Source organism: Lipotes vexillifer, unplaced genomic scaffold (assembly GCF_000442215.2).
Source record: "Lipotes vexillifer unplaced genomic scaffold, Lipotes_vexillifer_v1.1 scaffold230, whole genome shotgun sequence".
NCBI lineage: Eukaryota > Metazoa > Chordata > Mammalia > Artiodactyla > Lipotidae > Lipotes > Lipotes vexillifer.
The window spans coordinates 2,921,736-2,934,525 of NW_006775143.1; the positions used below are offsets into that span (position 1 = coordinate 2,921,736).

The 12,790-nt window shown below is 48.6% G+C and overlaps 1 protein-coding gene across 1 annotated transcript in view; it reads right to left on the minus strand.

The window, feature by feature from the left end:
• The window catches only part of PAPPA (pappalysin 1), a gene marked incomplete at its 5' end in the record, with an annotated part of 257,734 nt that overhangs the window by 224,097 nt on the left and 20,847 nt on the right, over positions 1 to 12,790 (minus strand). The window contains 1 exon segment of the mRNA XM_007449800.1: positions 27 to 1,005. Coding sequence (XP_007449862.1) covers positions 27 to 1,005 — 979 coding nt within the window.

Below are 12,790 nucleotides of genomic sequence, written 5' to 3' on the forward strand. Positions count from 1 at the left end.
AGCACCCCCCGCCGTCGAAGTTGACCCGCTCGTAATTGCAGTCCATGTCGCACACCCCGTTCTGCTGCTTCTTGGCGAAGGCGGGGTGGCGCAGGTGGCGGCAGTCCCCGCCATCGTGGCCGGTCAGCGTGTGGTTGCACTCGGGGTCGCAGTTCTCGTCCCCGATCTTGCTGATGTCGCAGTTGGCCAGGATGAGGCGGCGGCGCAGGGATGAGTTGCTCACCTCCAGCACCTCCAGCTCCCAGGAGATGTTGTAGTGCTTGAAGGCCTCGGCCAGCTGCCGGTGCTGGAAATCGATCTGCTGGCGGCTCACCGTGGGGTTCTCGCGGCCATCGTCGTGGAGGTTGACCACGCGGTAGCGCACCGCCTTGGGCCGGCGGAAACGCGGCAGCTGGTTGTAGCTGGAGATGACCTTGGGGTTGTCACACAGCGTCTGCCCGCACAGAGGAGGCTCCAGACTCGTGTCCAGCAGGAAGCCACGGGCGCTGCTGGCCTCCACGCGGGGGCTACTGCCGTCCTTCATGGGGGACCAGGCGCGCTTCACGTTGTCCCAGTTCTCCTGCAGGAGGAGCTGAGGTAGAGGAGCGTGGAGGCCGCGGGTCTCCATGTCCAGCAGGACCTCGCGCTGCGTCCTGGCCGCCTTCCACAGGCTGAAGCGCTCCACGTAGCCCCGGTAGTTGTGGTTCAGGGCGCTGCCTCCCAGCATGAGGACTTTACACTTCTGGGTCAGTGGGCTGAAAATGCCACCCACCTGCTCCCCAGAGGTTGCCACCTGGGCACCGTTCACATAGAGCTTCATCAGCCGCCCGTCGTAGGTGGCAGCCAGGTGTACCCACTGGCCTGGGAGGTAGCTGCGGTGGGCATTGATGGTGGTCACTTGCCGGGCCCGGTCTGTCTTCAAGGAGAAAAAGTAGCGTGGGTCTCTGTTGCCTTGGTCACTGACGGTGTGAATGCCCACGACCCATCCTCGGTCACGTGAGGCATAAGAACATTTGTCATATAGCCCTATGTGGCCCCAAAAGAGAAAGATGAATAAATAAAGGATGGAGGAAGGAGGAGGGTAAGTTATTTCTCTCTGATAAAATTTATATCAGGATGTCCTAGACCAGGAAGTTTTCAAACCATGCTCAGTGGGATCCTGGCAGTGACTAGCCAAGCCTCTGGGACCACCTCTAGGGCAAGGCAAGGGCTAGAGGAAGGGAGAACACAGGTGAGTTACCTTTGGGAGGTTCTCACCACAACTTTAACCCATGTGGTTTCACTGTTTTTGGTTCTGAGTATGGGGCATACAGGAAAGGTGTTTGTTTGCAGAATAGGTACTTGAGCTAAAGAAAACAACAGTGATAATAACTAAAATCTGAAAACCTTTGATTTTGCAAAACTGTTGGATGGGGAAGAGGACTTTTCTAATTAAAAGCATATTTTAAGTGTAGAATGACATAGGTGGTGAGAGGAAGAGGTGAGAGAACAATCAAAGAGATGACGATGAACAGAAGACGCTCATTTAGAAGGACAGCTCTGACTACCGTCACCGTAACTTTGGGCGTACATCAGCCACCAGCACTCATCAATGATCAGCGGTGGTGGATTGCTGGGAAGGTTCCCTGGAGAAGTGAGGGTCAAGGGCTGCAAAGCTACTAGTAAAGCTTCTGTCTGTAACAGGAGTCCTGGCTAGCCCCGACATTCACCCCCAAAGAAAGGCGGACATGCTTACTACCTGAGCTGGGAAGGTTTTTAAACACTTTCAACTCCTTCGCTTGAAAGGTAAGGAAGTTGAGACCCAGCGAACGGAAGGCATTTGTTAGGTTACACAGAGTCACTGACAAATTTCCTGAGAGCCAATTCAAGCTTGCTTTTCTCTAACACTAATGCTAATATTTCAAAAAATAAGAAGCATCCTCTTAACATAAAAAGATGTTGGGGATGCCTTCATTAAGTAAAATCTTCCAAGCCGCTATAGCAGGTCAGGCATTGTGCTAAGGTCTGTGTATGCATTAATTCATTTAATCCGTGTAGCACCCCCAAGGTGCTGATATTACGTTAACAGAGGAGGAAACAGAAATTGAAGGAAGTAAAGAGATGGATGGGTTTGAGGTCAACTGGTTGGTGAGCGGACCCCAGATCCATCAGACCCTGGGTCCACTGTCCTAGGGACTAACTCTATGGTACCTCCCTCTCCCTCATCAGTGCCACCAGGGATCTATCTGGATCAAACCACACCTGCCTGGGGGTGTCCCAAGGTTTAGTTGGGTGTTTGGGAAAGTTCCAAGCCAGACATCTCTAGACTTACTCTGGGAACCTCAGGAAGTCACTTAGCAGATTCTCTCTGGATCTAATTATTTTTATACTCACCAACCCCCATTCCCAGTCTTTCTGGAATATACCCAGTGTCCTTGGCATGGACAGCCAGTTGGATGGGAAAGAAGACTTTCTAATTAAGAGTGTATTTCAAGTGTTGGATGATGTATGAGGCCAGGTGGGAGGAGAAAGAGAGGAACAGGAGAATGAATAAAAGATGCTCATTTAGAAGCACAGTCCCTACTTTCAGCTGGAGAATTGTTGCGGTCACCACAACTTTGAGTGTGCATCTGCCATTAGCACTCATGAAATGAGCACAGACGGCTTCCAGCAAAATCGGTAGAGGAGGCCCACACAGTCTGTACTCCTCTGTGGTCACTGGGGCCTTAGAATTTGTGTAAATCTCTCTGTTAGCAGCTGACACAGATGGCAGTTTTGGCCAGGCATCTAAGTCTGCCTACACCTCTCCTACCACCACTCCTGTCCTATAATCCTTCACGTAATGGCCAGGGTCTCCTACAACATCAACCTGCTCTCACACCTTGAGGAAGCACCAAGTACCTCCTCTGGGTCTTGGTTCTCTACCTGGAAAAGGAGGGGACTGAATGAGGTTCCCCCCACATGCTTGGTCAAGTCTGATATTCTGTGTTCCCCAGTTTCCCAATGGCTAACACAGAAACCACCTCTACCAAGAAGCTTTCCCTGATGGTCCTCTGAGGAGCAATCATTCTCTCCTCTGAATTCATTTTACTTTTCGGAAACTAGACACGTGTTCTCTGGTTTTGGAGTCTCCCCTAGACTGGACGCCTCTTGAGAGTGACGGCTCTGCCTGGGTCATCTGTACCCTGTCCAGAACCTTGCACTATGTATGCCCTTGTACACAGCAGGCACTCAGCAGGTGTCTCATGAGTGAGCACATGAAGGATTCTAAACAGAGTGGGAGAAGAGAAAAGGACAAACAGAATCAAAGACACTGATTTATGTCCCCCTGGATAAAGGACAGAGAGAATCAGAAGACAGAGTGTGTTCTTGGTCAGGTAGAAAGAGCAGGCTCTTTGGACTCCGGGTAATTCTGATGACAGCAATTACCGGCTGTACATCGGGGGCAGATCGCTTCACCTCTGTGGATCTTAATTCCCTCATCTGTACCTCTCTTTACGTACGTTGTCATACTTAAAAGACAATAGTGGCTATACTACCCTCGGCATACAGTGGCTGTCCAAATGGGAGTTCATTTTTAAGATGCTGGAGGGTCTGGGAGTGATGTCAAGGATGAAAAGTAGAAAATGACTAAAAACAAAATACAGAAACACCAGAGAGAGAGGGTACCCTAAAGGCATCTTGACTTATATATCAAGAGCTGGTAGGATGAGGGCTCAAAAAAGCACAAGTCCTCCTCAAATCCACTGGCAAACTCTACTTAGAAATCATAAACCCCCTTTGGCTTTGCTACCATTATGAGGCTTGCATGTTAAAAGCGACCTCCCCACTGACCGAGGCCAAAGCTCTGACTCCAGGTTTGGAACGAGCTCCCCCAGGTCTGCTGCTGGCTACGGGAAGCAGGAGCGCACAGGCCCCTGGAGCACTCCCCTCTTGGGCCCCCCATCCCACCTCTCAGCTCACCTTCTCTTCCTCCCCTGGCCAACCCCTCCCCCTTAAAACAGAAAATTCTTCTAATGAGAAAATTCACATCTGAAACAGGATCCTTTTCCCTCTCTCTTTCTCTCTCTCTCTCTCTCTCTCTCTCTCTCTCTCTGCAGGTTTTTATTTTGCCAGGGGCTCTCAGTCCTGGTTTTCCTGTTGCCTTTGGAAGGCGGCTGGCTGGGTTAGCAAGGTAAACTGTTTACACATCTGTAGGGTGCCCTCAGTTCAGGACCTTCCCGGGGCTGGGGACCCGGGCTCTGGCCACCTCCGTTTGCAGCTGAGAGATAAGAGGGTAGCAGTGAGAAAGGCTACACTCTGCGACGCGGAGCGAAGGACCAAGAGGTGGCTTAGCCCCAGGAAGCAGAGAGGAAGGGCAAAGAGAACCCTCTCTTTTCTCTTTTCAGTGGAACCAAGAGGAAGCACGTTAAGGGAAATGAGGACCTTGAAGCAGTAGCTTCAGAAGTTCAGAGGGAAATATTTACCTGGAGTGTTAGTGGTGAAAGGAAATCACTGAACTTCAATAGGGATGGGGGTGGGGTGTAGTGGTGAATGGGATTTATTTCTGTACAAAAATAACGTAATCAACGGTAGTCACATTTCAGAGGGCTGGAAGGGAGGCACCAATGTATCACCAGCCCAGAACCGGGTATCTGGGACCAGAGATCTGGGCTCAGCTTGCTGGATGACCTTGCCTGGGGACAAGTCACACCACCTCTTATGCTGCCAGGTCTCATTTCCCTTCTCTGAAAAAGGAGGGGTTAGGAGTAAATGATCCCCCCGCTACAATTTAAGAGCTCTTTTGTTCACTGCTAGAATGGTTCCCTGTAAGTAGGAGATGCTTCAAAAACACATGTTGATTTGAATTGGACGCCTCATGTCACTGCCAATTTTTGCATGCTTGGAGGATCGTCCCCTGTGTGTCTCCATACCGGACAAGGAACGGTGTTTGTCCTTGGGAAGACACAGGTGAACCCCACCACACCTCCATGCCATCCTTCCCCGTGCCTCTCCAGGAAGACAGAGAGACACAGTGAAAGAAACAGTGAGAGTTGGTCTGAAGTCGGCAACATCCGTGTGGTACTAGGGGTTGACCTCAGGGGATGCACCCGCAGGGGGCGAGATGGAAGGCCACAGGCGATCCTGCACACCATCTACATCAAATTAGCATAAAGCTGCCTCAAAGCTATAAGCACATGGAAGCAGCAGGCAGTGAAAGTGCCAGAGCCCATTCACCAGCCAATGAGGTGACTGGGGCACCTGCACAGATGGAGGAGTAGAGGCCCAGACCAGGAAAGGGGCTGCCCTGCGTCTCACGACCATCACCTGTCGCTTGAACCCTGCTCAGCTGGCCTCTCTAATGTGTCCCTATCTTCCTGCAGCTAGGTTTGCTGGGAAAAGGGCTTCATATTCCAGCAGAAGCTTGATGTTTATTTATTTTTATTGCCTCTTTTTTGTCTCATCTCACCCCAGAGTTGAAGAGCATATATGAAGGAGGCAAGTCAAAAGGCAGAGGCTTGTAGGGAGTCTCCCAAAACCTATGCCAGGGCCATACTGGGAGAATCCCATGGGCTGTGGGGTCACCGTCTCAGGGCCACTGTAATGTCACTACCCCAGGGCAGTGCTGTGTGACCGCAGCACTCCAGCCCGGGGAACAGGCAAATCTTCCTCCTCCTGGTCCAAAAAACTCATCACTTCCCTAATTACGCATGCAACGTCTGTTTCCTGAGTATGTCTGTTCGGTTCATTTCTAAATGCCCAGCATCCCACACAGCATCTGGTACCTTGCAGGTGCCCCATAGAGTCTGTCATTGAAAGTATAACGTGAAGGAAGGGAGGGAAGGAAGGACACTTCTCTACTGCTGTGTTCCTTATAAGAGCACATTACCCTTTGTTTAGAAACTTACTAAGCACCACGTGCTTACTAAGTGCTTAATTCTCTTACTTCATCCTCACAACAAAACTATCAACGCAGCCCATTCTGCAGAGAAGACATGGGCTCAAAAAGGCAGTGGCTTGTCCGAAGCAACACGGCTTAGAATCTGCGTCCACAGGGTTCCCAGGCCCAGGTTCTTAATCACGTCACTGCATTAAGTGCCAAGTGCCAAACACTTTACTGTGGGCTGTTTGAGGACACGCCCCCCCCCCTCCAAAAATATTTCTGTAAGTTCAGCAGCGCCAACACAAGCAAGTTGAATTGAACTGCAAGCCAGGAGGCTGCTTTCTGTGTCGTTCTTCCGCCTGGACCTAAAAGAAATGGACTGAGAATCAGTGGTCCTTTATCACCAGCGCTTCACCTGTTCTACCTGGCTTGTCGCACGCCACCGGGACCCAAGATTCGCCTGGGCCTGGTCGTCTATCTGGAGTTTGAGATGCCTTCCTGGCCTTGTCCTTCAGCAGCTGAACCTCCATCACTAGCCTCCTTGCTTGTTGGTTTCTGACCCGGCTCTGTGCCAATGTCCGGGCTCTATGCTGCAATGCTCTTTTTCTTCAACTTTTCTTCCAGGTTGCCGTCACACGCCTGGCTGCCTGCCATCTTTTTTTCCATCTGTTACGGGCTGAAACATGTCCCCCCCCCCTCCCCCCGAAACTCATATGTTGGAAGTCTAGCCCCTAGTACCTCAGAATATGAACTGGTTTAGAGATAGGGTCTTCAGTGAGACACCTAGGGACACATTAGGTTAGGTTAAAATGAGGTCACTTAGGGTGGGCCCTGATCCATTATGACTGCTGTCCCTATGAGAGGAGGAAATTCAGACACAAGGGGAAGACAATATGAAGACATAGGATGGAGAAGATGGGCATCTACAAGCCAAGGACAGAGGCCTCAGAAGAATCCAACCCTGCAGGCACTTTGATGTCAGACTCCTAGCCTCTAGAATTGTGAGAGGATAAATCTCTGCTATTTAAGCCACCCAGTATGTGGTGCTTTGTTATGGTAACCTTAGCGAACTATAATACGACCATTCAACAAGTTTTTTTTTTTTTTTTTTTTTTTAACATTTTTATTGGGGTATAATTGCTTTACAATGGTGTGTTAGTTTCTGCTTTATAACAGAGTGAGTCAGTTATACATATATATATGTTCCCATATCTCTTTTTAAGCTCTCCCATTGAAATTTCTCTAAAATCTTTCACTGCCTCGTGCCCAGTTCAGAATCCTTCTTGGTTACAACACATTGCCTCAACTTAACTCGATTCCTATTGCGAGCAGGGCAAAGTGTATTAGGAGGACACAAAAATGGGTGGTGTCGTCACCACACAGGAAACTTTCCTCACAAGAGAGGGATGCTTCTGTATTCCAGCTTGAATGTGCACTTCTGAAGCCCCTGCTGTGTGTTGAGCATGTACATAGCTGCTTCTGGGCCAAGGTGTCTTACATAACCCTCACAGCACCTTGTATAATAGGTGTTTACATAATAGGTGTTTCTCATCTGTTTACAGATGAGAAAACTGAGACTCAGAGGGGTCCGGTCACCTGTCCAAGGTCACACAGCACTAAGTGGTAGGAAAGACTGAAATTCGAGACTCTTGATTTCAAGTTCAGTTCCCCCACAGATGAGCAGGACCTCAGCTACAGGGACCTAGCCGTGCACTGGCATTTACATTGCATAAGGTATTATAAGTAACCTAGAGATGATGTAAAGTATACAGGAGGATGTGTGTAGAGTACATGCAAATGCTATGCCATTTTATATAAGGGACTTGAGCATCTGCAGATTTTGGTATCTGTGGTGGGTCTTGGAACCAATCCGCTGTGGATACCAAGGGACAACTGTAATGATAATAATATAACAGGAATTTGCTAAACGCCTTTAGGTAGCAGTCTCTCTGCTAAGCACAGACAGCCCATTTAGTGCTCATAATAAACTGGTGAAGTGGGCTGTACTGATATTCTTTTGACAGAGAAAGAAACAGGTGCAGAGAAGCTAAGTGATTTCCCTCCAAGGATCCCAGCTAGAGAGCACTGGATCACCGGCGGGCTGACTCTAAAGCCAGAGCTCTCTTCCAGGATGCTTTCCTTCAATGGGAAAAACTCTTAGCCCACGGTCAAGGTTCTTGTGTTCCAGCTCTGCCACTTCACTGCTGTGGGTCGACGGGCAAGCAGCAACCCCCCCTCCCAGGGCATCGTCAAACCCTGCCTGTGAAATAGGAGGGTGGCATCAGATGGCCCCAAAGGTCCCTTCCATCTCAGACTCCCTGTCACTCTGAGATCGCAAGTCCTTCAGACGTCCCAGCCTTGGTTCCTACTGCGGGAGATGTAAGGTAATGGACGAGCAGGGAGGAGGGAAAGGAAGGCCATTTCAGGCCCTCCAACTTACGGGTGTCCACTAGCTGTGGAACATCAGCCAGGGGGATACGAGCAGAGGTGAGAGGATGTGGGGATGAAAGGGGGGAATTTAGGTCAACAATCTGGTTTCTTTCAGGAGGCTAAAAAAATTAAAAGCTAAAGGTTGGAGCTGGTCCTTTTTTTGTTTGGTTTCATTTTGTTTTCCTTTCCATGATTTAATGGCTGGTATCAAAGCCACAGAGAAATGCTTGAGAGAGCAATCCTATGGAAAGCTTTTATCTGTCTAGAGGAGGGTGATTAAAACAGACAGATTTGGGTTAAGTACACCCATGGTCCCCGCACTTGGTTCAGTTGTGGGGCAGGGGGGGGGGGACCACCGAAACGACCCTGGAGGACTCGGCGGCACCAGGCATTCAGAGGAGGGCTGCGACGTCACCGAGGTGGGCACCTGAGGGGCTACTCCTCAGCATCCTCATCCCTCCAGGCCCACCTTGGCTCAAAGGACTACTCTTAGGCTCAGTGGAAGGAGGGGGCTTGGAATAAATCATATCAACGCCTGGCTGGAGGCTTATCCACACTCTACTGAGTTCTGGACATCCCTGTCTCCTGGTGTGAGAGAGGCTGGAGCATCAAGAGTGACCCTTCGGAGCAATTCACAAGGTCAGGATTAGCTCAGGCGCCTCCTGTGTGTTGGCCGTGCAGGTGAATAGGTGGGGCCACATTTGCCTTTGCAGGTCCAGGAGGAACAGCACGACCGGCATCCACGGTAGCATTCGTGTCTGCTCTCTGCCTGTGTTCTTTTTTCTTCCCTGCTGGGAACCATTACCTGAAAACCTCCTGACGCTCACTTTTCTACTAGCTGTGTGACCTTGGATGAGCTCATTCAGCTCTCTGAGCCTGTTTTCCCATGTGTATTCCAGGGATTAAAAAGTCTTATCCTATACACTTCAAAGGTCTTTTTTGAGAGAGAGAAAGGAGATTAATGTGCGCACACTTCCTTGTAAACTATCTAAGGCCATTCAGATGTAAGGCAAGGTTAACAAGAATATGTCTAAGGGTTCCTAAAAATCCATTTGCTGTATTAATACACAGACTTGTATCATGTGCTTGGGATGGCAAAGTGCTCTTAAGGGCTCAAGGTGCACCTGCGTTTCCCTCTGGATCTTTGCTCGCCAGTCGGCCTCCTTTGCTCACATGGAGTCAGGCTCTGTGGTACACAGAATGGTCAGCGTTTTAGAGACCAATGAATGTACTTTCAAATGCTGGCTCTGCCATTCACTAGCTGTGTGACTTGGGAAAGTCCAGGCATCTCTCCTTGTATTAGTCTTCTCATCTGTAAAATGGGGATGATACTACCTACCTCTGCTGGTTGTAGGGGTAACTAATGAGATAATGAATGTACCCAGACTTGGCACATGGGCTCTGGCAACATAACAAGCATTAAGCACTTGTACTGTGGAGTCCCCAGCTCTGCTGCTCGTTAGCTATGTAGCCTCGGGCAAAATCCCTTCACCTCCCTGATCATTTCCTCAACTGTAAACTGATAATAACAGCACTTAAGGCATAGTGGCATTTTAAGGATTTAGTACTGAGAATACAAATACTCATTTGCATAGCACATGACAAATGTTAGCTACACGTTTTAAATTGGTATTAATAATAAACGGCTGTTCCTTTTCCTCAGAGTCGGGAACATTTTTTTCCCCCTTCTTCTGTGCTGTTAAACGTTAACCTTTCCGACACTGTCCTCTCTCTGGAATACAGACCTGTTCGTCGCTCTCTTTTTCACACAGCGTCATGGAAATTGGTGCATATCGACTTAAAAAAAGGAAGTGGGTGGAGGAGAGGGAGAAAAAGACAAAGAAGAAAGAGGAGGAGGTGGGGGTAGAGGAGGAAGAGGACAGGAAGACAGGAGGATGAGGAAGCGTCACGCATTTTCATCTGCTCACCCTCAAAAGTTCCTGTCGCACGATCAGCTCCTGGCGGACTCACCGGTGCTGATGTTGGAGCTGCCCTGAAGAAGAGCGCCTACCTTCGGTCTTTTCAGTGATCTGAGGACCTCCAAGCTCTCCCTGCTCACTCACCAACCCTAAGAGGCAATGGCACTGCTTCCCAGAAAACTGTCAAGACCGAAGCCTCCCGCCACCCTCGCGCCTCACAGCAGCCCCAAGCCCTCACTCTTCGCATTCATGGAATCAGGCATAGTCGGGACTGGAGGTTCCCTTAAAAGTCAGTACATGACCTTTACCACCCAACCTCCTGCTTGAATCACCTGTACATCTCTACAAGTGACTGTGCATGTTTCCAGAATCAGAGAACTTCCGATCACCTGAAGAAAGCCTTTGCACCTCCGGGCATTTCTCAGTGCTCACCTAGCGTGAGCCAGCATCAGCTCCCTTCCCTTTCCACCCAGTGGTGCAGGATCTGGATTGCAGGAACCCACAGAGTTATTCAGTACCCTTGACCCCAAGAGAGCCCAGAGGTGTCTGAGGCTTTCCATCGTGCAATCCTTGGCTCTTCTTTTCCATAAATCAAAATCCCCAAGTCCTGCCTGATTTATTAATCTATCCATTCACCGATTCTTTCAACACATATTCACCGGGCATCCACTGTATCAAGCCCTGGCTAGACATTCGAGGCATTGAGCTATACTCTCTGGTGAGAGACCTGCTGTTCCCTAATGCTAATGCCAGCCCTTCTGTTGAGGCAACATAGATACAATAAGAGTTGATACTATGCAATTAGGAAGACCTATTATCACCACACCTGCTTCTTTACGTTATCCCTAGGATCATTACTCTGATTTGTTCTAATGCCACTCCAAGCCACATGAACCTACTGAGAAATAAACAGAGCCACCACCGATGATGTGCCATGTTCAAAGCCAAGAACTTTATGTGCGTCATCTCATTGGATTATTATAACTACTCTACGAGATAAGTTCTCTTGGTCCCATTTTATGGGTGAGGAAACTGAGACTCAGAGTTGCATTGACTGGGCAAAGGTCATTTGACTTGTAATGACACAAACAGCATTAGAACCCAGCCCTCTGACTCCAAAGCCAGATGCTTAACCAATGTCTTATGTTGTGTATGGATAAGCATAAGCAGAAATTATTTTCTAATTAAATATTTATTTCCTCATACAGTCACTGTCTTAATCTTCTCCATATTAATTACACACTCTGTTAATTATAACAATACAGGAAGCATTCTTCACACTCTTTGGAGTTTTAAAGTGTACAAAGGATCTTAATTATTTCATTTGCTTCTCCCAGAACTCTCTAAGAAACTGTGGTTCTTCTCACACAAGTGGGGAAAGTGAGGCTCTGAGAGGGTAAAGAGTACACATCATCTGTTTACCACTCTGAATCTAGAGCTTTCACAGGGTGCTTAGGACGTTAGTCTTCAATAGACAGTTGTTGAATGGATGAATGAGTGAGTGAATGAACCAATTAATGAACAAATGAAATATATGCCAAGACTTGTGAAGAAACCCAGTTTGAAGATTTTGAGGTTCGGACCCATCTCTGTAATACTGGAATAACGGTCCTGACTTGGAGGCAGGACAGGCATCCTTGTGACACCGGGTAAGCCCCTCTACTTCCTGGCCCTCAAATTTTCCATCCATCTAACAGGAGGCTGGCATGGTAGACATTAGGTTGCCTGTGTGAAATACTAAAAAGAGCAACAAGAAGTCAGGAAAAGGCACTTCCCTGGTGGTTCAGTGGTAAAGAATCCGCCTTCCAATGCAGGGGACGCGGGTTCCATCCCTGCTCGGGGAACTAAGATCCCACATGCGGTGGGGCAACTAAGCCTGCGCGCCACAACTACTGAGCCTCAACTAAAGAGCGTCAACTAGAGAGCCTGCGTGCGGCAAACTACAGAGCCCACGTGCCCTGGAACCCACGCGTCACAACTAGAGAGAAGCCCACGCCACAGCGAAAGATCCCGGCATGCCGCAACTAAGACCCGATGCACCCCCAAAAATAAAAAGTATAAAACAAAAGTCGGGAAAGCCGTTTGCCATATGACTAAGCTGTGTGACCTGAGTCAAGTCGTGCTTTCTCTGGCCTCCTTTTCTCATCTGTGAAAGAAGACTGTGGTGAAATCACTTCCAGGGCTTTTCTTAAACACAGGGAAAAGATTTCTAAATTGGGAGTGATGAGACATGAACATTTGTCCTGATTTGCCACTAAGGTACTGTTGATCTTGGGCAAATTCCTTTCATTCAGGGTGGGATCATGACTTCCATGGGCCCTGGGGACTTTTTCCTTCCTCTCTAAATACACATAATTATATTTTATGATTGTACTGGTATCAAGATATATAAAATCAAGAGGGTCAATTCATTATTACATATATATTATTATTATATTAGCTTTTTTCTTCTGATTTTAAAAGAAATTAAGCCATTTTTATGGGCCCCTTGGAAGTACTGTGGACCTCAGGCACTGTGCCAATTGCAGCTAATGGATGAGTCGGCCTTGGGTCCATCTCTACAAAAGATGGGTCTGCATCTACAGAATAGCATCGGAAGAAGTACAGAGCACCTGCAGCC